At 43.1% G+C, this 24,711-nt stretch overlaps 1 protein-coding gene across 1 annotated transcript in view; it reads right to left on the bottom strand.

The window, feature by feature from the left end:
• Positions 1-10,731: 10,731 nt before the first annotated feature.
• The window catches only part of SPOCK1 (SPARC (osteonectin), cwcv and kazal like domains proteoglycan 1), a gene marked incomplete at its 5' end in the record, with an annotated part of 177,674 nt that continues 163,694 nt past the window's right edge, over positions 10,732-24,711 (bottom strand). The window contains 4 exons of the mRNA XM_057373693.1: positions 10,732-15,051; positions 16,046-16,183; positions 20,834-20,896; positions 21,494-21,715. Of these exons, the coding sequence (XP_057229676.1) occupies positions 14,861-15,051; positions 16,046-16,183; positions 20,834-20,896; positions 21,494-21,715 (614 nt within the window). The remainder of the gene's footprint in view (positions 15,052-16,045; positions 16,184-20,833; positions 20,897-21,493; positions 21,716-24,711) is intronic.

Below are 24,711 nucleotides of genomic sequence, written 5' to 3'. Positions count from 1 at the left end.
GCTCYCCCAGGTCCTTCCTCTTCCTCTGCCCTGCCCCCTTTTCCTGCCTCCAGCTGCCTCATGGGTTTATTTGGTTTATGTATATATTTTTTACTGGTTTGTCTCCATCATTTCATTGCACAGGGGCTGCATTTAGTACCGTCTTCCTCCTTTCTTTTTATGCTCCCWACATCCAAATTGCTCCGTATATCACCAAATACCATCCTGTCACTCTCTCCTGTACCCGTTTACTGCTGCTGCTGTTTGAGGCTGCAGCTCTGTGCAAACAAGGAGCTGGATAAATTACCCAGAGGGTTGGTGTTCACCTCCCATCACCCCCTGCCCATCAGGCACAGCACGTTTTCCCTGGACATGAAATGGTCTTTTCYCATCATGGGCTGTGGGATAATAAAGGAGTTGCTTACAATAGAGTGGGCCTAAGGTGACAAAAACCAGGAGTGATTTACCTGCTCTATCTACTTTTATTTATGGTTTGTGGCCTCTCYTCTGAGGGGATAAAAAAGGGTGTTTTCACCTTCCATTTCTGGGTTATAGAGCAGAGGGTCAAACCTGATTTTTTGACTTGATGGTCCCATGACCTGAAATAATGTGACAAGTRGAGCAAAATGACAAATTACCCTTTAAAATGTGTGCAGGTGTCACTGAGAGTAAATTGGGCACACAAATTGATTTCATGGTATTTGCCTCCTATGTCCAGGTAAAAGCTTGAGCAACGTATTCAGATTTTCAGTAATTTGGGGCACCTACATCTCTTCCCAGACTTGTAAAGTGTATTTTGCATGCAACAGCCCTGAATCCTCAGTTGTTGGGAACTAATGTCCAGTTTCTGCCCACTACCAGCAACTGCTGATAATCCCTTAGATAGGAACCATCTCACACCTGAATTTCCCAAACTGTATATTTCCCCTTTTTTCATCTCAAACCCATAAATATTTCAATTGGTTCTGAAATCCTGGAAAACTGAAGTCACCATCAATCCCACACTTTCTCTGCTTGCCTGCCCACCAGGTGATATTGAGGGAAGGGACATCAGCACTTTTCTGTTTGGTTGCCTCCTAGAGCAGTGGGTGTTTGTGCTGTGGTGTGATGGCAATCACAGCAGAGCAGCAGCTTTTATTGCCAGGTTCACTATGAAATGCAGCAAAACTCCCTCTGCAGAACTTGATACAGCAGCAAATGTWTCTAGGAAAGAGATTTTCTGGAGTGGGTAAAATAGGTCATATATYCTTTAATGGTAAAGGGTGTTTTCATTTGTTAAATAATGTTTCCAGTTTCAGTCATTTAAGTGGATTTTGATCATAAAAACTGGATCCTGAAAAACCCCAACACTCACATCATTAATTTATCTCTGCAACAATAATAAAACCTTCGTTTCTGCTCAGTTTAACACAGCAGGTTCAAACAGCTATTTAGCACGACAGGCATAAATCTGTCTTTGCTATTCACAAAATGGGTCAAATGTATTAAACAATACCTGTTCTAGTGTGACTTAATCACCAAATAGTAAGTTTGTTAGCCAGACTTCTTTGGGAGAACAGATGGGGCGTGTGGAAGGAGAAAGAAACCCCTTCCTGCCTGTGGGATCCTCTCCTGTGGAAGGAGAGACAAGGAAAAATCTCCACTCTGTGACACGAGAGCAATTTGCCAGACAGCTTGGAGGAAAACTCAACCCAGCTCATGAGAACAGAAAATGGCATTTATTCTGGAGCAAAACCCCACAGTTGAGTGTCCCCAGCAGCCCCCACGGTCCATCCTGGACTGGCACTGGAGTGGCACAAACTGATTTGGCTTTGGGGTCTGTGTGCTGGGCTCAGGACAAAGCTCTGGGTAGTCACAGGGACCAACTGAGGAAAATAAGTGAGAATTTGGCAATTCAGCTCCAGCCGCCCTCACAGCAGTGGACACACACACAGAAAGGATGGAGTTTCCTTTGCCTGCTAAAGGAAGCATGAAACAAATTATTTTGTGCCCAAAGTTTGCAGTGGAGCCATGAGGGAATTCTAATTAGAGAGCTAATGTGCGCTTTCCCAGTGATTAGGTAAACACATTTTTTTGTTATTTATAATAGCTTCCATCACACAGATTCAACTAATTACAAAAACTTCCCTTGTAGAAACCATTTACAATTTTAATTCCAATTATTTTTTGATAATTCAGAAACATTTTTCCTATTACTCATCAGAAAGCAGAAAGYTAATCCATTCATTACCATGCTGAAAGGCTGATTTGAAACCAACCATGGATTACAAAGTCAGGCTGAAGGTGAAAAGCAGGAGTTTGTGCAGAAAGTTGAGGGGGGTAGGAATGGCTGTAAAACCCCCACACATGGCTAAAAATGAGTGATTTGCAGAGATGCAGAGGAAATGCAGGGGTGCATTTACAGCCTGAGCCTGCCCTGCTCTGTCCTGAGTGGGGACAGCTGGGGACAGGAGCTGGGCCTGGCTGTTACTGCCACAATCAAAATGCTCTCATTTTAGCTGCTTTGGCACCATCTCAGGGCAAGCATCACGGTGGGACAAGATCCTAAGGATGCTGGAAGGTGGGGCTGCTGGTGTTTGCATCCCAGAAACATCCCCACACCCCACAAACATCACCCACATCCCAGAAACATCCCCACATCCCAGAAACATCCCCACATCCCACAGACATCCCCATATCCCACAGACATCACCCACGCCACTCTCACGTGGTAGATTTGCCTTTAAAAAATACTCCTGTCCCTCAAAGGTTCAAAGGGCCTTCCAAAAGCACTGTGGGATGACAGCAAATCTCCTGTGATTCCTTTTCATTCAAAAAAATACWGGTCAGGTCCTCCCCATATCCCTCTCCTTAAATTAGGTGTTTTCAGTGGAGCTGCTCTGATTTACAGCCCTGGCCAAAGGGTGAATGCATTTCTTTTAACTGAATGACCTTTTTTCCAATGTACCCCATCTGGAAATTAAACATCCCATCTGATGTCCTCTTTGTAATTTCATTATAAGAAGCTGTAAGACAAAGCTTTTTTCTCTGAAAAGTGATTATGCTCTTTGTTACACACTCATAAAAAATCCTATAAAATTTGCTTCTGCCTCCCAATTTTGCACAACAAACTCCAAATTCAGAGCCCTATAAAACTAGTTTATTGAATTCACTGTGAAAAGATTTGATTTCTGTACATAAATACTTCCAGAGTTGTATTCTTACTACCTCTTATCTTCTCCAAATATTTACTTAAATACATTCCTTGAAAGACAGTTTCAACCTTCAGAAATGAATTGCTCACAAAAACGGGTTTGACAAGCCATGAATGCAGCATTTAGGTTAGAAAAAACAAAATGTTTTAGCTTTGAAATGCATCTTGCAAGGTGCAAGTTCTGTGTCTTTTGCAGGTGCACACTCACAAGGTCCAGCTCAGGCCGTGATTCTTGGCTGAAAAGGGATTTTTGGGAATGATCCATCCTGTGCCCAGGGATGGAAATGCTTGGGAAGGGCTTTGCAGTCGTTTTGTGTTCCCCCATCCTCCCTTGGTGGTGGATGAGCCCAGAACAGGGAGTTTGGGTGATGCTGTCACTGCTCAGAGCTGCAGAGTGGTAAATTTAATGTGAATATTGCTGAGTATGGAGAGCAGGCAGTGATGGATCAACTCTGCCAAAGTGTTTCCAGCCCATCTCCAACTGAGCTGTCCCAAGGAGCTGCACGAAGCTGTGGCTGTGTGAAAGGACTGTGATGGCTCACTTGGGCACAGCCTGCACTTGCCAAGCTCTGGCTCTGGGATGGAGACCACTTGGAGAGCAAATACCAGCAAATGTGTTTGTCTGCTTCAGTTTTTTGGAGAGCCACCGCTGTAGGAGAGGGCAGGCTGCCTCAGCTGAAGAGCAGCTGAAGGAAGGCAGCGAGTCCTGGAGGGGACAGCACGCTGGTGGCTCCTCACAGGATGGCAGGAGGGTCTGTGCTTTCCATCCCTCACCCCTGGAGAGCCAATGCTCCAGCCTGCAAAACTCTGAAAGCAAAATCCAGGCAGCAGGAGAGGCTCTCCCTGGTGTTAATGAGCAAAAGGAGTAACGAGGATGGACCTGAGTGAGAATGAAGAGCCCACGAGAGCACAGAGCCCGTTCATGGCAGCACTTTGCCAGAAAGGATCCATTTGTGTCTCAGCCAGCCCAGAACTCTGCCATCCCTGTCATTAAGGATCAGMYCTCYGTGTCTGAGGTRTGCCAGGRCCAGCTCAGAGCCCCCAAAGTRACCCAGAAACACTGAYTRGGAGGGCAGCAGCACCAAGGCAACRCTAAAAATCTCCAAGACTTTCTAACACTGCCCTGGGATGAGAGAAACTGCACCAAAAGCTGAACCAAAATGGACCTGATGAGTAGAYCAGCAAATGCTGCTGATGCAATGAGCAGATTGTGTATGTGAGCCCCAATCTTCAGAGGAAAAAGCTTCACAACTTTGTATTCTCTGCCCTAGAGTCACTGTCATCTTAAGATTCAATGCAAAGATGAAAACAAATCATGCTGTCAAAAAATCATACATTAGGAACAAATTATTCTCTCTAAATGCATCTTGGCAATATAATTGATAAACAGTGAGTATGCGAAATAATTGCAAAAGCAGGGTGGGGACATGCAGGATAAATGACTAAAATAAGAAAGTAATGAACACGTGTAAATAAAAGCCACAATCAATAAATATAAATTACAGTGTGACAAACTGTAAATAATCAGAGCATTTCAGGCCCGGAATGTGATCCTTCTTCAGGGAAAACTTGTGTTAGCAAATTTGCAAAAGCCTTAAGAAGAAAACAAGAAGACATGACATCAGGGCTCTTTGAAATGGCAGAGACGATGGATCAGCCCATGGATTCATTACTCAAAACCTTCACCAGCAGTGTGGAAGTAAGACACGATACCAGCCCACCTCCTTCCTCCACCCCAACACACAAATTCTCCTGCAGGAGTGATGCCCTCAACCCTTCTCACACTGATACTGACAGATTTTTAAAAAAGAGATGGCATTTTCCCTTCTTGATTTAGCCATTTAAGAGGGGCTTTTGAAGGCTAACTCCTGTCTCTTGATTGACTGAGCTTTCTTTGCCCCCCTTGTTGTCTCAGGAATCCTTGTGCTGTTCAGAAATAAACACTCACTGCTCCCAGATTCTGCTGCAGACGCACGTATTGCAGCAGGTTTTTTGTCCACCATGGAGGATTTTATCCCATCTCTGTTTCCAGGTCCTAAATCCTTTCCAGATCCCGGGTATTAAATTATCATCAAGACCAGACCATGCCAAGACCCTTCAGCACGAGTGGGAACRCAGCCTGAATGAGGGATGAGCTGAGAGCATAAAGCAGCCAGAGATCYGCACTGAGGATGGGCTGAGGAGATTTGGGATGGATGAGGGCTGCTGGATTTACACCCTGGCCTCCTGGCTGAGTCCTGACTTCTCMAAATGAAGGTGAGGGATGACAGACCTTCAGCTGCTGTTTCAGAACACATCTGCATTGTCTCAGGACATCTTGAACTGTTTGAGCACAGCAGGAAGGTCCTGCCCGCCACCCACCATGGGTGAAATGAATCCCCGAGTATTTGGTGAATCAGGGAAGCACAGAATGGTTTGGGTGGGAAGGGACCTTAAAGATCAGCCCTGCCATGGCAGGGACATCTCCAAACAAGGCTGCTCCAAGCCCTGTCCAGCGTGGCCTTGGATATGTCCAGGGATGGAGCAGCTTCTCTGGGCACCCAGTGCCAGGGCCTCCCCACCCTCACAGGGAGGAATTTCTTTCTAAACTCTGATCTGACCCTGCTCTCTGTCAGTTTGAAGCCATTCCCCCTTGTCCTGTCACTCCAAGCCCTTATCCAAAGTCCCTCTCCAGCTCTCYTGGGCCCCTTCAGGCACTGCAAGATGCTCTAAGGTCTCCCCAGAGCCTTCTCCAGGCTGAACATCCCCAGTTTCTGTGGGTTTGTGTCTCGTTAAATGCAATTGGATTAGGACAGGAATAAAAATTTTGTTAGTGGACTGATTTGAAGGGAAGTATTTGCTGCTCTCTCAGACTGAAAGCACCCTCAGGAGCAGTGTTTAARGCAAAATTGCAGCCTCCACCTTGCTGCTGGCTTGCAGACTGTATCATGTGGTAAAAATACATCATGCTCTACATCTAAGGGTAATAAGAYGAAAAGAAATTACATTAAAATGCAAAGTATTGTCAGTGGTTATTTCCATGGAAAGTCCATTTCCATTCAGTAGCAGAGAATCCATCATGTTCTGCCTTATTTCAGCTGAGATGGCTCCCAAGAAAGGATGGAGGTCACAGCACGTGGAGGGCAGTGCCTTTGAGAAGAGCTCACGGTGCAGTTTTTAGGTACTGGAGGGTGGGGCTGCTTGGCCATTTTACACTGGAGCCCTGCTGGCACTCAGCTGTCCCCAAAAGTGGCAGAAAATGTCCCTGACTCGGTGTGAGTGGGGCTGGCAAAGCGTGACAGTGGCAGCCCTGCAGGAGCTCCTGGTGTGTGCAAAGGAAAAATGGGCAAAAGATTTGAAATTTGGGGTGAAAGCAAAGCTCACCCAGTAATTCTGCATCTCCACAACTGCCCAGCTCTCTTGGGTTAATGCTGTGCCACGACTTGCACCCAAAATGGAGCAGCCAAAATGCCCTGATTTTAATGGAGCCCTACAAACAGTGGTTTGGGACATACCCTTGTTCCAGTGTAACAGAGGATTTCATGAGRCTCAATTAGCAAGGTAATTAATTAATCAATTATGTAAAACAGATGAGCGATCCGATATCCTGTTCTACAGTGATACAGCTCTTTGTTGAGACTTAATTAACACACAGGCTTGGGGACAAAATTAAAAAAAAAAAAAAAGGAAAAACCCCAAATCCTACAGAAGAATCGGTTGGAGAGAATGAGAGAATGACTCCAACAGAGGATGGAAACTGGGCTGGGATGSCAGCCCTGCTCTGAGAGGATAGTGGAGTTATTTTGGGTAGTTTAACAGCCAGCATGATGTTTGTCTCCACCACTACAGCCAGCTGAGCCAAATGGGGCTCYCCTGCCTGCCAAAACAAATCTGTGSTAATTCCTCCTGTGGAACTGCTCAGGGCCCACCTTTCCAAGCTGGCTGGTGCTGTACTGACAGGGGAGGCATTCAGCAGATGTGGTTATTGGTTTTGTGCCTCCCAGCTCCTCTCTCCACACCAGCAGGGCTGAGCTGCAGCTTTGGGGTCTCTGACAACCTCCAAAGATCCCTGCAGGTGTTGGGTTCCTATGTGACCTGTACCAAAAACAACGGGAATATTGATCTGGKGTAACAACCCCTTGTGACACAAAGTATTTCAATAGCCCACGTTAATCTGTGAAAACCTACATCTTGTTACAATCCCTGTTTTATTTAATTTTACTTTAGGCTAGTAGTTRTTTGGGTCAATTCTTTGCCAGTTGTGATAAATTGATACATCATYTGTGATGGAGCAAAACTGTGTCGGGGCTTCTACTTACACAGACTCTTACTCGAATAAATTTACATTAACCAGATTTGTGATACTCCATACASAAAAATCAGTGTCAAACCCTGCAAGTCTCAAACCCTGCAAATGATTTTAGAGCTAATGTGTTTCCAAAGYTTAAACCAATGTGCTTATGGACCTTTCCTTCAGCAATGTGCTCCAGGGTCGATTTTCCYGTGTTCCAGGGCCAGATTGCAAATGTATTGGCTGGGAATGGAAGYAGAGTCATGCTCCAGCAATGATTTTTATTGAGTAACCATAGATGAGAAAAGGCAGTTACTACCTGGCAAAGACCCTGCATTTTGAGTTTTCTTYACAAACCCTCTCTCTGCCCAAGCCTTCAGCGTGGAATTGCAGGAATTTACAGCGATATGTGGAAGAAGCTGATGCTCCAGACCAGTGGCTGCCAGAGATTGTATTTCTCTCTAAGGCTGCTGTCAGAGGGGTTTCTTGCTCAGCTGCAGCTGGGAGGGTGATTCAGAGCCACTGAGTGCTCACACCAGAGCCTTTGCATGCCTCTCCCTCACTGCTGGGCTGACAGACTGCTGCAACATCAGAATTTGCTCCTGGCCTCGCTCTCCCCTTCCTCCCCGAGTGCCACTGTGTGTTTTGTGTGTTTGAAGCTGTGTTTTTAGGAATTCAGTTCAAGCAGTTACCACATATCACCCAGCCTGTAGCAGGAACCTGCCTCCGCAGCTTCTGGGTTTTCATGGGCTGATCCCAAGCTGCTCCAGGGAATTTTCACTAGGTTTAGTCCTAGAAGAAGTGMACTGCTCTGTCCATGCTCAGGGGGTCTGTCCCTCTTGTTCACAGCTTATTTAAATCTGTTGGTTTCACTGTTTTCTTTCTCCTTGTAAGACTACAGGAAACCATCTCTTCASTCTGCCTCCTCACCCCCTCTAAAAGAGCTGGGCTGATTCCAAAAATGGGAGTGCTCAGAAAGTCAAAAGCTTATTAATAGCTCTCTGCCTCTTTTTAATCTATTCAAAAAGCTGTACAGTGTGCAAAGCTGTTGTGACATGATTTTTCTTTTTTAATATCTCACCCTTTGACTGTCAGCATTTAAGGAAAAATGAAACTAATCATCAGTGAAGGCTGTGATGCCACTGTTTTATAGCTGCTGGGGAGCTCAGCAGAAAATTTTGTAAGAGAGGATCTAAAAAAGAGATTGAGAGAGAGAGAGAGAGAGAGAGTGGAGGTGTGTGTAAGTGGATGCATGCATCTCATATTAGAGTTTTCACAGAACAAATCAAAAATACAAGGAAGATAAGGAAAATATTTATATATAGGAAAACAGTGAAAAAGGGGCTATTTTTTGTAACTTTGTCCTTAGTGCTCCTTTCCATGCAGAGGTACCAAGCCCCCAGTATTGCCCAGCCTGGCAGATTTTACTGAGGATGAAAAGTACAACATTTGGGCATGGATGGACTATACTGTCCTCCAGGTAAGAGTTTTCCCTACTATTATTTTACTTTAAACCCCAAATAGCCTTTTATTATTGCTGAAGCAACATTTCAGCCACAGACACTCTTCAGTATCAGTAGYGAAGCAAAGGCTGTATCTCCTGGCAGGGAGTTTGTGGAAATTAGTCCAAGATTCTCCTCTGAAAATGGAGGACAGGATCATGGAAAAGCTAAATGTAAATCAGTGCAGCTTATCAGGACATGASAGGTGGGATATAATGATCTACTATGAATGTTTTAAAGGACAGCCTAAAGCCCAGGACAAGTTATGGGAGGGAATAGCAGTATTGGGGTGATAAAACACAGGCTGAACCTAATATGAGGCATGGAAGGAATTCCCAGAAGTGGATGTCCCAAATTTCCAGTGGTTATCCCACTCCCAGAAGGGTCTAAAGACAGCAATGAAGCACAAAGGTGGTAATGGGGGGACCTGGCAGTTTCCTGCCCAGCAGCTCCTCAGGGTTGGGGTTCCAGTCCCCARGTACGTTGTGACTCTTCCTTGCTCCCCCAAAACACTTCAGCAGTTTTTAACCTTGACCAGCACTTCTCARCCTAGGTGATAATAATATTATGGGTGTATATATATATAAATAGTGTATATATATTTATATATATCTCTATACACAAATTTGTAAATAGAAAGAAGTTGTGTGTGTGTGTAGCAATGCATGTGTAATACAAAACAAACCTTGTAAGGTGCCTGCAATTTGAAAACTAGAATATAAAAAAATAAAGGAGAACTGCAATCATCGTGCTTCTGTGACAGCTAAGATCTCATTTGCAGCTCACACACCTTTAAGGTCTGGATTTCTCTTGCTTTGCTCCCAGTGCTCAGTGCCACACGCAGCATCCGACACCAGGAACAGCTGAGACACTTCAGCACAGGAGATCAAACACTTCAAAGAGTCCCAGAGTGGTTTGGGAAAGGGAAAACCCAGTTTTTCTCAGAGTCAGGTAAGGCAATATACTGGAAGTGGTTTGTGGTACCCAGARTGAAAATGAACTAACGAAATGCAGGCAACTGAACTGAAATTTCAGGCAGGTTCTGACCCTTGATGACCCAACCCAGCCAGTGGTGCATGGACAGATAAATCATCAGTGTAAACCTGATGAGATGATAATTGTGAAAATGTCTGCAGAAGTTTCCTGTTTTCACCTGGTATTTTTAACATTCCACATACAGAGAAAAGGTGATGAAATAACATTTTAAACTCTGTAATTAGCATTGCAATAATGTTGGCTGTTTAAATTAGTTAATAATATTAAAGAGGAGCCCTAATTCAATTGCAGAGACACAAATCCAGGTATTTCTAAATGAGGATGGCTTCCCAACAATTGTACTTAATTTAATTTTGCCTTCATTTATTGTGCAGATAATGGCCATTGCAGTATGTGCAGCATGTGGCTGTGTTTGTGGAACTGCCCTGGATGCTTTCAGAAGAGACAGAAAAAYAGGACAATTTACAATCTGGGGAGGAAACAGAAATAAAAACTTCCCCCTCTATCCTTGCTAGTTCCTTAAAAAACAATTTCAATATAATTTGAAAAGTTGTTATTTTGGTACAGCTATTCTATTCAGTTTGGTTTCATCTCTGCTTCTAAAATAGGGGTTTCTGGAGACCTTACATTAACTCCACRGATTACAGCTGGCATTGGACAGAGGCATAAGTTATGAAGCAAATATAAAGGAGCATCCATTTCCATGTATGATTAAATGCTGACTCAAGGTAGTGCAGTATTTTTGATCCCCTAAGTTTAATAAAACTCAGGACAGGCAATAAGGAGTCGCAGACAAATTAAAATTTATTGAGACGGACAAAAATGCAACTATTTCAGACTACAGTAAAGCATTTACAGTTAACCAAAGGTAGCAAAATGCTCACATTCCACTTAACTCCTTATGGAAAAAGCATTCAGAATTTACTATGCAGTTCTACTCACTATGATAGTCTACATCCATCTACAGTAGGGACATCGAACTGAAACACGTAATATTCTGATCTCTCCTTACAGATCTACACATTGAACAGTAACAGACATCAACAGCATTGAGAAAAGTATAAAAAGACCAAAACCCACCTACTGTAGAAAGGGCTTTTTGATGTATAGGAACTGTACAAAGCAGTCTGTGGATGGAAGGGTGGGATACAGGAGGGACTGCCAGAGAAGCCAACAAAGGGGGGAAGCRAAGCTTGAGCGACCTGGTGCTCTGGGTCAGGTGGTGACCTTAGATCYACGTCAGTTGCTGCTCGAGGGAGAAAAGGCTACAAAACTCCTAATATCAAAATATTCCCATGCCAGAAATGTACACTGAGACTAACAGACTAGGCTGGAGAGGCAAAGAGAAGCATTCACTAACAAACAGTGTTGTTTTAAATATAAACTTTACATTTTCAATATAAACTGTAGAATAAATATTAAATAAACACTTCAAATGGTTTAAAATAATAATAGTACAGAATAGCTTAAAAAAAAAGGCAAAGAAAATGAAGAGGATTTTTTGTGTTCACAGCAAAGGTCAGTAATGACCCAAAAAACCCAGCTGTGCTGAAATCTGAACTCAACATTTTGATTTAACTACAGTAGTTAAAAGAAACAGAAAGTAATGCCTAACAGTATCTCATAGTCTGTAACATGAAAAGAAAATGAGATTAAAAATTGGTTTGTGTCTCTAAAAGAATGGGACAACTCTGATTCCATTTGGTTTGTGTCTCTAAAAGAACGGGACAAGTCTGATTCCATTTTTCACAATGAGAAAACGTTTGGAAGGTCAATGACTTGATTCAGATGGGAAGTAAATCCTGCTTTGTAAAAAAAAAAACAAAAGAAAGAGAAAAAGAAAGGAATTGAATCAAGGTGAAAGCAAATGAAATCCTTTACAAAGCATGAAGAATGGAAGGGGCTTGATCTGGAAGAGCACTGGTTCTTGGTAGAATCGCTGGTTTCTTTATCACAATTTCATTAAACAGATTTTCTGCACCCATCTCCCCAAAGTGGCCACACACACATATGCACACAGRTATTTGTGCATAAATACAAATACAGACACACAGAGATATGCAGATGTACACACAGGCTGCAGATCCCCCGCCACTGGAGGATGCCACGGGATCACAAAAGGGCTCTGCTAAAGAGCTCTGCAGGATTTGGGAACTTGCTCTCAAAGCAATGCAGAGCATCAGTGCCCTTTCCAGCACACAGCCTGGCCCTGCTCATGCCAGGCTGGCACCCTGGGACTGGGACCCAGGCTGTTTCACTGGGACCCACCCCATGTTTGAGCTGGCGAGTCTGGGAGACAATAATAGGTTCATAATTAGAAATAAACCCTTCTAGCTCTGATTTGGAAGCATTGCACATGAAAGATCACAGCCAGGAGACCACCAGTGGATGGTGATGCCATGTCTGTGCATGTAAACGGAAAGATGTTCACATTCACTTTTAAAGGCTTTATTTAASAGCTTTAATTTAACCAACTTGCATGTTTACATGTGACACAGCCTGCTGCAGCCTTAGCCCTGGTGCTGCCTGTAAGGGTTTGGATTGACAGGCTTTACCSTGTGGAGGTGCTGGGCAGGAGAAGGGATTTGCTCTGTGACCTTTGATGKAAGGCATAGTCCAGGATAAGCTGCTGTGGAGGGACACAGGACTGCCAAAAACCCCCTCAGCTCTGTGTGGAGAATGAGTCCAGTCAGGAGGAAAAGCATAATCTGCTGATGGTGGAGCTCAGATTTATGTCAGAGTGAAATGGCAGCTCTGTGCCTCAGGCAGGTCCTGCCCAGGACAGMAGAGCCAGACCCAGAGGATGTCTGGGTTAATCAAGAAAATACCAGAGGAAAACTAGACAGGACRTTTKAGAAGRAACCTCCTGATGGTGCTCAATTGCYCCTCACAAAATCATATTTAGGGASACAGAAACGCTGGTTTATCTGCTCCTCYTGCAAGTTGGCAGGATTTCTGTGAAAGGCAAGTAGAAAAAGTGTGTCTGTGTGTGTGTGTCTGWGTGCTGTGCAGCTCATGGACAATTATAATTAAATACATTTTTCTGAAGCTGTGGGAGAGCCAAGGGGATTTACTTGAGGCAGGGCAGATTGCAGGCCTTTTGCAAATGACTGCRATGGCAGATTTTTGGGAGGATGCAGGGGCGTGAAACAACAAATTCCTCATGGTTTTACACATCCTTCTGCATTAATAACGATTATGCAGGCTTGCTCTTTGTTCTCAGGTCATTGATCTGGATAAATAGGAAATGAAAGAGGAGAAAACAACTGAGCCCCTCTAGCACATGGCACCTGAAAGGAATCCCRCTTCTGATCATGTCTGAAAGCAGAGGTCCTACCCAGAGGGCTGCCAGGTGGGCACTGATTTTGGAGAGGGCTGAGAGCCAGCATCCTCAGGCCAATGTACCTAAAACACTGACTTCTGCCAACCTGTGGGGTATTTTCCAGCTTTCAAGTGATTATGTAGTCAACCATATTGTGACTTGATGCAGTCTCCACCTCTGTATCCAGCACTAACTCAGGAAAAAACCCAAACCTCTCTAATTAGTTTTTGGTATAAGAAACACATTTTTCATTCTGCAAAATAACTCACTGGCCAACCACAGGCACTGCTAAAACACTTATACCTGCATCCTAATGCAAGAGTGGGGTTCAGGTTCCTCTTACTGCTTGAGAAAACAGCAAAAATCGTAAAAGGTCACCACAGCACATTACTGCATCCAAGAATTGCCATGGGAAAGGACACTGCAAATAATTTAATGGAAATATGATGTGGTACAAGAGCTTTGAATATATGGGAGGTATYGAGGGAATCACAGATTGGATTTTAATACTATTCTTTTTTAGGAGTGTGTGTTACAAGTGTGCAGCGTGTCACACTGAGCAGTGGGCTAATGGTTTTGAAATATCACCACCTAAAGTTGCTTTTYTAAACAGGCCTCTTTACATTAAAGAAATGACAGTTGCTGTTGAGGGTTTGTGTCTTTGACAGTGTTGTAACTTTGGAAGGAGGGGTTGCTAACTGAGAACAGACAGATCTGCAGAGTGTGAGCTGGAAGCAGAGGCTGCCTGMGTGTTGTTAGTGAACCTCAGTGCAAACGAGCTCAGACAGAAGCTGAGGAGCAGCTCTGGAGGTGGTTCTGATGCTAAAAATTCACAGAATACTCTCCCCTTAAACGCTCTGAAAGGCAGATGGACTCTGTGCCCTGCCTGTAGGGCTTGGTCCATTACAGCTGCAGGTTCTCAGCTTCTCTTCAGATCTTTATCAAATAAAGAGTGTCAGKGAGCTGATCTGTGCCCTGGTGGGAGTTTTGCTTTCAGTGTGAGCTGGACTGAGCCTGTTGGACTCATTCTCAGAGAGTGTAAGGAAGAGAAAGTCCTGCCAGGGGTTTTCCTTCTGGATTAAATCCCTGGCACTGGGCAGCCACTGTCCAAAGAGAATTGCTCTTTTTTGGGACATTATAAATATGGACTAGAAAATGAGGCACCTGCTTTTCCTTCTTCATGAAAGAAAAAAAACTGTTTCTGATATGATCCAGGTAACAATTTATGACACAAATTCTCKAATATGAGAGGGGCTTCTAGGCCTTTGTATTGGTTTGTGGAGCCCCTTCCAGGATTCTTCATTCACAGGATGTATTTCATAAGTGATGAAAGTGAAAATTAAGACACAAAATGCTTTTGAAACAAAACCCATTGCCCCTGTGGATAGGACAAACCCCTCCCCCCACATCAACTGAACAAAAGCTGTATTCCAAACAGTCCTTGCTGGAAAAAAAGTTGCCATCCAAATTAAATCGACTATACAAAATTAAACTCAGTAGAGAGGGAACATTTGTGCCAGGTACTCTCAGATACAACTGCAGAGATATGATGTGAATTGCAATATTGTGCAAAAYGTGAGTCCTCATTATGATGGGCACTACCATATATAACCAATTTCATCATCCTTATCATCATCTTCATCTTCATCATCTTCATTAGCTGCTCTTACGTGAATCTTCAGTTTCCCTTCTTTGTCTCTTCTTGTTCCTTCAGTTTCCTCTTCCAAATCATCCAACAATACAACAGATCCACCACTGCCAAAATCCCCTGAGGTTTCTTGCTCTTCTTCTGAAACAGGTGAGCAGGAGAGGTCATTTCCTCACAGAACACCAAATTTCACATTCATCACTACCCTTGTCATGCAAGCCACTGTCATTTGCAATGTTATTTTTAAAATTTGTTGGTTGAGCTATTCATGACACAAACTTTAAATTTCAATTTTCATTCTGAACTGGGATAAATATAAATCAATTGACTCTGAAAAGTTTACTTGCATAAACCACCCCTCATGCATTGTCTTACTCCTAGACACATGATGGGAGAGTTTCAGATCATGTGCATGCAGACCAGAAAATCATTACTCATTTGTAAATACTTTATTTTCATCATGGCTCTGTAAACCAGGCTAAAAATATTCCAAAAATTGATTTTATTGGAGTGCATAAACCTCACTCTGCAAATGTAGCTATTGAGCCAAAGATCTGTGATGTGATTCTGGGCATCATGGACCTTCTAGGTCTTTGTTCCTTCTCAAAAAAGAAAGCTGCACTCMCAGCCATCACTGAAGCTCTCTGAARGAATGCAGGTGAAATCTTCTTTGTTTGGGCACAACAGCTAATTGGTGATTTCACTTACCTACACAATATTGTCCTGAGAGCAATTTTACTGGGCTTGGTTGATAATGTAAACAATTTTACACATTTAGGCCTTCCCTTGTCTGGAAAGAACTATTCATGAAGTCCCAATAAATGTGCATTCCACAGTACACAGAACAATGTCTTTAATAACTGTGCACAGCAACCCCAGACCCTTCATTTTAATATCACAAACTGCACTTTCCAGGCTGGCAGCAAAAGAATCTTAACAGTGGTTATTGCCTGAAGACTTGTGCTGCACCTCTGCTGTCCAAAGGACCAGTGAGGGCCCCATTTTTTTGTCTGAATAGGAAAAGAGAGGACACTCTGAACTCTGGTACTGGTGTTTCTCTTTTGTTATCAAAGTTGGTACAGCAAAGGCAGGGCTTACAGCAGCTCTTGTCTGAGGAAAGCACATCATTACTCACCACAGCTGACTGTCCCTTGCTTTCTGGAGCCAGCTATCTCATTGCCATACTTATCAACACACCAGCACTGCCCCGTGCTGCCGTGGCACTGAGTGGCTTTGTAATAACCTTCTTCATTGCAGCGGGGGATGAAAGCACCTGGATAAAATAGAAGGWGTGCTCAGTAATGCAATCCTGTGCWGSAGCAAACACACTGAGAGGGAATTATGAACTTAGCACTTAGATACAGGAAGATCTTGACAACGTTGGCAAGGAAATACATGTGATTATCTGTTGCCTGAAAGAGGGAAGAAATTATATCTGGTTAGCTGTTTTCAGACACCCTGGTCACAGTGCATAAATATTTATGCATATCCAGCACATGGAGGAGGGTGTCATCCAGTTCTAGAGAGAGGCTCAGTCTGTCCCTGAATGATTGATATTCCCACAGAGCCTTTTCACATTTAATTCCTGGTTTTAAACTTTTCTTCCCAACTGGATTATTACCCCAACGTCATTAGTTCTGCACTTCCCTTCCATTTGCACTCCTTCAGTGTTTATCATATGAGTCTTTCCACAACACTGTAACTATCCCTGGAAGGTATCTGCCATCTGCTTGCTATTCATACTAATCTCAGGCACATCCCTGGACTTACTGAGAGTTCCTATGTATAAAAGAAGAAATAATGCAGGCTTTACAGAGAGRGACAACAGGATTTGAATCAGTAAGTCTTTGGAATTGAAGCCCAAGATCGGTCTCACAATAAAACCAATATAGCTCAACCTTGTAGAGTGTGGTTCATTCTGGCTTGTGCAGACAGAAAACTCTCAGGAGAAACCTGTGTTATTGTCCYCACCATTTTCAGCTGATACAGCAAAAGTACTTCAATATGAAATGCCCTCTTCTCCTTCGAGATGAGTTAGCTTTATTCCCACTGGAGGTCAGTACATTCATTTTCCCCTTCTTTGTAAATTGCTTCAATTTGAAACATGRCATAAACACATCCTTGCCCCAAAAATTTCTTGTCTCAAATGATTTTTGAGAAAATGTTTTTCTCCTTTGGCAAGGTACCAGTGATTTACTGGTGATTCAGTAAAGTTTTTTAACTAGTTCCATGTGTAGCATCTATTCAGACAGTACATGTGTCACAGGGGCCACTTCCACTACATTTCTCATAGGAAAAAATGAATGAGAAGGTGCCCAAATGTAATGAGATTTCCTGTATTAAAGACATAAAAGTGGAAGTCACTCAGTCTCATGCACACAGAGAGCTACACAAAGAGAATCTGAATAYCCAAACTCATTGCTCTGCAGTTCTTGTCTAATTTTTGAGTGCTGCTCATGCAGATCTGCAAAATGAGAAGAGAAACTTTTGAACATCTGCAGAAATCTTTGTATATCAGATCAGCTTTGAAGACCACATCCGTGAGTGAGAGTATTTTAAATAAAGTCAGAGCATGATCTTACAGCAGGTTTGCTAATTGGCACCATCATTGTGYTCATGTACAAATGGAAGCAATACTAAAGTCTAGCAAAGACTCATTTTCACTATTTATAAGACTATAGTTCTAATAACAAATGTATGTATTGCCTTTGCAGGTTTATGTAAGTTAAAGTTCTTTTCAAACGTTTATTTCAATATTGATTAGGAAAGGGATTTTTTTTCATATTTATGCTCATGTCCTCTCTCTGATAAGCACTCCAGGTGTTCATCAGACTATACACAACCTTGGGGAAAGTGCTCAGGTGCTGACTTTGAGCTGGTGTAAATCAGCATAGCTGTACCCATGTCACCAGAGCCACCCTTTTATATCTGATGAGCTTCTGGCTCCAGGGGAGGATCAAAGGGGTGAGCTCAGGGGCATTATAGGGTGAGCAGACAACAGCTTCTGCATTTTAAACTGTCTCATGCTTTCTCTTTTCCTTGGGCAATGCAACCTTTCCCTTCTTTGAAACAGGCCTTTTTGCATAGTTTCAGTGTTTCTTGTAAGGCATGAAAATGTTCCACACTGCGTATAAAAGCTTTAAAAGATTTAAAAATAAATTATGGCCCAGGCTCTCTGCCAACATAACTGTGTGTGGAATAGATTCACACTTTGGGTCACAGCRAAGAGTGGAAGGTACTTTTCCTTCTGCGTGGGAAATTCGTGCCAATTTGTATGTAACACCGGAGCTTTAAATATTTAGCTGTGCATAGGAATGTCACAGTATTTGCCAACCATCAGAGGGAAGATACAGCATGTCCTCTGCAAAGTGTCAGGTGCAGGTGATAATTTGGAGAGGGTAGAGAGTCGCTGGGAACGAGTGTTGTACAATGTGATGATTCTCCCTGTAAATTGCACACAAATCAGCCTGCCTCCATTAGAAATAATCTGGATAACAAGCTCTGTGTCCTGGAGTATGGCACCCAGACAGCCCATTTTCTGGGTTTGGCATCAGAGAACATCTGGAGCTTTCCTCTCCAGAGGTTCCTGCACAGATTGTGCACCCCCACAAGCCTGGACACCACAAAATGTGAGCCCTCCCCACCAAGCTGCCTCAGTTCACTGAATCCTGCCTCCCCACCTCTCCTCGTCCTGTGAAGGATTTAATTATTCCACACAAACTTGAACAGTGCTGTTGCATCTGTATCCTCTTTATGGACCCAGACCTACACCTCCTTTTTCTGGCATAATTCCCTTATCTGCATAATACTCCTCTTCCTTAGAGAACATGAGGAGAATAATTATATACTAGAAACAGTGAAGCACACAGGTAAAAGCCTGACAGAATTAAGTGCTAGCCAGCACACAGCTCCTGGTATTAGCTATTATATTAGCTGAACCCACAGGGTTGATACAGGAGGAAACAGTGACGGGAGCAGAAATTTATTACTTTAGTGATGTGGGAGAAGCATTATCAGGCTGCACAGTTGTGTGCTCTAAAAGTACAGTTTCTGCAGTTAATTGTACTCTAGATAAATCTGGTAGGAAAAGATGAATAGTGCTGTTTACTTTTTAATTCAGTCTCCTGGGATGCTAGACTTCATTTGAAAGCCTCCAAATTCAACATGTCTAATGGCAATGGCTTTGAAGTACTTTGTTGCAACTGGCATGTGTTTTCAAAAATATATAAAGAAGAAAAYATCAAAAGTCATCATTTTTATCAGTGGATACAAGTTAACAAAAACATTCTTCATGCCACTGCCTGGACTGTAAGTGCTGTGCTCTCTATGTCAGGGTCAGAGGAGGAAAGAGAATAATTAAAGATTAGTTTCTCTGAAAATATTCATCTCTCCTTTCCATCTTTACCATTGCTACAAGTCACGTGTATGTTTGAGCTTCCRTTTGAATGATTTTTCAGTCAGTGAAGAGAAAAGACAATGTTTCCTGCYGTATAAATAGCTCTGATATCAAATTAAAATCTCCCAGACAGGTGTCATTATGCAGATAGGCTTTCAGGGTAGGTGAAGCAAAGAGTTCCTCTTTATATTGTAATTTTCTAGCTTGTGGAACAACCTGTGCCTGACACCTTGATTTGTTGAGCTTCACCACTTTCATTTTTTTTTTTTTAATACAGTTGACTAGAAATTATTTGTGCTGTGGGACCATTCTTACWGCTTTTACTTTGTCATTTTACCCCTGCTATTGTCATCAGATCCCARTGACAAGTGCTACAACCACCTGCATGTTGAACTACCTGCAACCCAGGCATCATTCTTCCCACACACCAGAATAAACTACTTATGTTTCAACCTAGATRACATTTATTGCACATAGAAAATAACAGCAAAGCATAAAATAAATATGGGATAGTCAAAGCTATCTATTAAGAACTGGGCTTCYTATTCTTTTAGGTGGCTTTGAAATCACGATGCCCATGAGACAGAGAACAGCCTGACTGCCTCTGCCACAACATTCCCTTGGACACAAATGCAGAATATTTACTGAAGTAATTGTCATTTTACCCCTGCTATTGTCATCAGATCCCAGTGACAAGTGCTACAACCACCTGCATGTTGATCTACCTGCAACCATTCAGTGGTTTGGCTCTGTGTGCTCAAACGTGCTGGGACACGAGTTTTGATGAGACACAGGGACAGAAATGCCAGGCTACACATCACTGGGTGATTTTAGGGTAGGGAATTGGTCAACGGAAATGTTTTCAGTTCAACWACTTGATTTCTTAGCAATTAATTGGGAAAATGTCAGATGGGGATTTATTTAACCTAATTTAAGATATCCATCAGAGCAATCTAAGTCATGAATCAATTCAGGCTCCCAAYAGGCATGAAAGAGAAGGACAGGCATGACCACATCCTACAGCACGAAGCATTCTGCAGGCTGCCTAAAATGAGATGTATTCCTGTTTTCATAAACACAGAATATACTGAAATATTTTAAACAGTGATCAGGCAAAACTGAACYCCAAGGAAAACCTTCATTGCATCATAACTGGAATTGGACATGAACATATTTGCTATGTGCCTTCAGTCACYCTTCAAAAATGGGAGCCTTGAGTATCAAGCAGCCTCCCAGTACTTTGACCTGAGAGGTGAGGAAGGCAGTATTAAGCTCTGTGCAGACAATGCTTTGCATTTCTGGAGAGCTGTAAATTAGTTCTGAACTCGTTGCCATGCTGACACCTGTTCTGTGTGTTGCTATCTCATTATTTGTTTAATTTCATACTGTCAGGCCTACGCTCAGTGCTGCATATTCCCGACTCAAAACATTAGTCTCTAATTGAAAAACCATTACTGCATATAAAGTTACAATAATCACAGAAGCTTTAATTAGTTGAGTAAATGAATAGCAAGTAATCGAACTTACCCAACAGACTCTTCCCTCTACTTAGCTTTTGAATTCTATTCATTTCGTTCTGGCAAGGAAGACCTAAAATATAATGTATAAGAATCAGTTTCCAGATGGTCCGGGACAGGCTCTGTAATGACTGGCTTCACTGCTGACATGAAATGGAGACTGCTGTACACCTGGGACTCAGAGAAGCCCATATGCTGGTACTGTACCGCAAAACAAATTTATGTCATTAGCTCCACTAATTAAAAGAAAAAAAAAAAAAGAAACACATTGTAGTTGAGAGTAGTGTTTGGGGGCTGTTTTAATTGTTAAACCATTYTACCTCTCCTTTCACCAAGATGACATCATGCCAGCTCTCTGATTTATGACTTGCTAATTGGCTAATTTCTGCATTAATAAAAGAGTAAATTCTTGAGCTTTCTATCGKCAACAGAGCTTCTTTCTTGACTCTGTGCAATGACACTTAACTACTTTGTTTGTTTTAATGATCAAGGCATATTAACAGAGTTCATCTGTGACATTAAACACGGTTCCACAATGCCCTTCACACCGGGGCTGGGGAAAAGAGCTTTTCACCACACCTGCCTGCCAAAGAGCAATCTCTACAGGCGAGCCCTGAAACACAGGGAGAGCCAAACAGCTCCTGTTTGTATTGCAAATCACTCAACTCACCGCCCGGCTTCTGGAAGCAGTAGCACCACTCGTTGTTGGAAAGCTTCCCGTCCTTGAAGGAGTCGCACGAGTTGAAGAGTGGCTTGACACACGGCTCGTACTTATCCAGATAAATGGCACTGATCTCCGAGGGGTCCAGCAGCAGGTCATAGTTCATGTCAAGTTTGTTGAACATCCAGCCTAAGGAATCCTTACAGATTGGTAGGATGCTGGTGTCAAATCCTGTAAGAAGACAGACAAATATTCCCCAGCTGAACCCCAGAGTGCCCCTGGCACAAGAACCACTGCTAAAGTGAAGCCTTGTTAACTTTTCTTTTTCTGGCTGCACTCTGAACGTTGAGCTGACTTGCCCAAAGAAGAACAAAATCCTAAGAYTGAACTGATTGTGCAAAGCTTAAAACCCAAGCACAGCTACAAACTAGAGCGCTACTCACACTCTGTGGAAGCTGCGGGGTGGAGAGGGCTAAGATTCAGAGCTGGTTTCTGTAATTCAAAGTTATTTCTACTCACAAAATTCTTGGGTTTTTTTTCAGTCCTCAGTCCAAGTGGGTTGGCCTGGATCCAGAAAACTGAAATGTTATGAGAAAAGGCTGCGTCCACCGTATTTTCAAACTACACTGAATCYGAATGCAATTTAAATCCTGTTTCCCAGACTTGTTTCTAGTTCCTGATCAAATTCTTTCCTGCTGTGCTCTCACCTTCTACCTCTTACCCTTGTTTTTCACTCTTYGAAGCCCTGTCTGTGTGGTTTGTGACAACAAACTGCTTTGATGTGGACAGTGAGCTGGGGRAGGCAGGGGGAGGGAAGAGGTGAGATGTCTCTGTTCCTTACACCCCTCTGAGGGTTACACTGCCCCATGCTCTTGAATTCTGTACCAGCAGCTCTCCTTCCTGCAGCCTCCAGGATTCTGCAGCAGTGCAAGATTCTGCTTTCCCAGTGCTTTGGAAACCATCACCATCATTCATTTTAATAGCTCAGATTCTTCAAAGGCTGCTGCAGCAGCTCTGGTTATCACAGAAAGCCCAAGTCATGCATATAGATACCACTGTCTATATGAGATACATGTTACAGTGTTCTGCAGTCTCCAGAAAAACTGGTGTGGGGCATTATAAATCCCCACTGCCATGGTATTTTTTCAATGCTTAGACTAAATTCCAGGTTATCTGCAATGTAAGAAAGTATATTTATAATACAGAGATAATAAATCTGCTAACAAGGGTACTGGTTTCAAGGATCCAGAAACATGAAGCCATTGGGTGGGGATTTGGAGGGACAGAGGGTTCCTGGCACCCCCAGCCTCTCCTGCTCACTCTGCTTTGGGCCAWGTGGAGAAGCCTGATGAGCTTTTTCCTTCTGCTGCATCTTTCACTGAAAGAGGTCAAGCTTAGCTCCATTTGCTGTGCGTGTCCCTTCAGGAGGCTGCTTTGTTAAAATGAAGCCGAAGATGTTGCTGGAATCACGCTGACAGTTTGCCCAAGCTCTGCAGCATACCTGCTATTTTAGGCATTAATCCAAAGGAGAGCAGGGCTTTCTGCTGGAAGCTCTGCTTTTTGTATGCAGCTGTGGCTAAAGGCTRCCAGTGACACACAGGGACAATCAGAAGGGTTAACTAATGGGAAGGTTTGTGTCATTCATAATASATGTTTCTCTAAGGAAGGGAGAAGGTAACGCCATTTCCTCAGGGCTAGAGGCAGCTCAGGCAGGGAAGAGAGAAATCATGCTGAACATTTCATCACATTTTTATGCTGTTATCTCCCATAACATTATCTAATCATGTTTGAGTACAGTGAAAAAGAACAAGGCTGTGTGAATAGATGTAGGGGGTGGCTGCTTGCCTTGCTGAAGCAATTAGAAATATTGACTTCAATTACTTTAGTCATCTGAAGAAGGCAAGCGGGATTTGGTCACTGGGCAATCTCTTGTCRAGTAAAAGGATTTAAGATTTCTCACCTTTGCCTTTGCAGAGCAACAGGAGCAGGGCACACAGTCCTGCCCTGTGCAGGTGTATGGTGCTGGATTCCCCACCCCAGGGCAGGTTAAAATTAGTCAAACAGGCAGGGGTGGATCATTCAACTGCATGGTACAGCTGGGATCAGCTGAGGCTATCCCAGTTTAACAGTTTTCAGGAAAAAAAGAGCTGGTTTTCAATGCCTGCTCTTTTTCTGCACAGATGCCCTCTCTGGTAATGGACTTTACACCCTGTGGTGGCACTTACTGCTGGCAAAGATGAGTAACTACAAGGTCTGTTGTATAATCAGGTGAGTTTGGTATGAGTTGCTCAGCCCTGATGGGTCTCTAAAGGTCATCACTTAACTGGCAAGGATCARCACAGGGAGGAGGAGATCCTGGAATGAACTTGCCCCTGACAGTGCCTGKAGATTATTTCTCAGTCTTGTTTTCCTCCCTGCTGGGAAGTCTCTACCTGTGTGTGCAATGGGGATACAACACCAGCCCGCCCTCAGCACAYAGCATATCACAATAGGGTACAGAGCTGCTCTGTGCAGGCCTTGGATGGGAGAGAAATTGTGAAAGKGCACTAGAGAAGACAGTTAATTACATTAGCTGAAGAGGTTTTGATTATAATTTCTTATAAACAAGGGAGCTTTCACTGTTGTGACCAGAGCATCAGATTAGRTTTATTAAGAGGCTGGTTTACTAAAGAGTGCTAGATCATCAGACAGTGTGGTCTGAAGTCCTGAAATACTGAAGTGGCASGTGTGACAGAAAGCCCTTAGCTAGATGGTTATTASCAGTGGAAAGTTAATTCTTTAACTATCCTTCAATATGTAATTGAAGGAAAATAATAGCTCCACTCCATACTGTCTCCTGGTAAAAAATACTGCCTGCAAATCACCTTTTGCAACATCGCATGTGCAGCCCAAATCCAACAATCCTGGATGGTTTCAGCACCCAACAACAGCAGTGAAAGCCAAATGTACCCTGAGTGTTGAGCACAGGCTCTGACTCATGGCACAGCCAGGGCAGCTGATGGAAAAGGGATTTTRGGGCTCACTTACCTTCACTGTGCTCCCACCAGCCTGCTGAGGACAAGTGCTGCTGAATGAATTAACTCCTTTGTAGAGTCTTTTGATTTACTTATCTATAAATACGACACATTTTTCTGGATTAAATAAACCATACACTGAAATTTTGTAAAGCATTCAGTGCTTGGTTAACARGCTGGATTTCCTGCACAACAGACCCAGAGTAAGTAACC

This window comes from Malurus melanocephalus, unplaced genomic scaffold (assembly GCF_030028575.1).
Source record: "Malurus melanocephalus ecotype Western Australia unplaced genomic scaffold, MMel_1.1 scaffold_205, whole genome shotgun sequence".
NCBI classification, from domain to species: Eukaryota; Metazoa; Chordata; class Aves; order Passeriformes; family Maluridae; genus Malurus; species Malurus melanocephalus.
The sequence above is the reverse complement of the archived record's forward strand: the minus strand, read 5'-3'. Positions and strand labels throughout refer to the sequence as shown.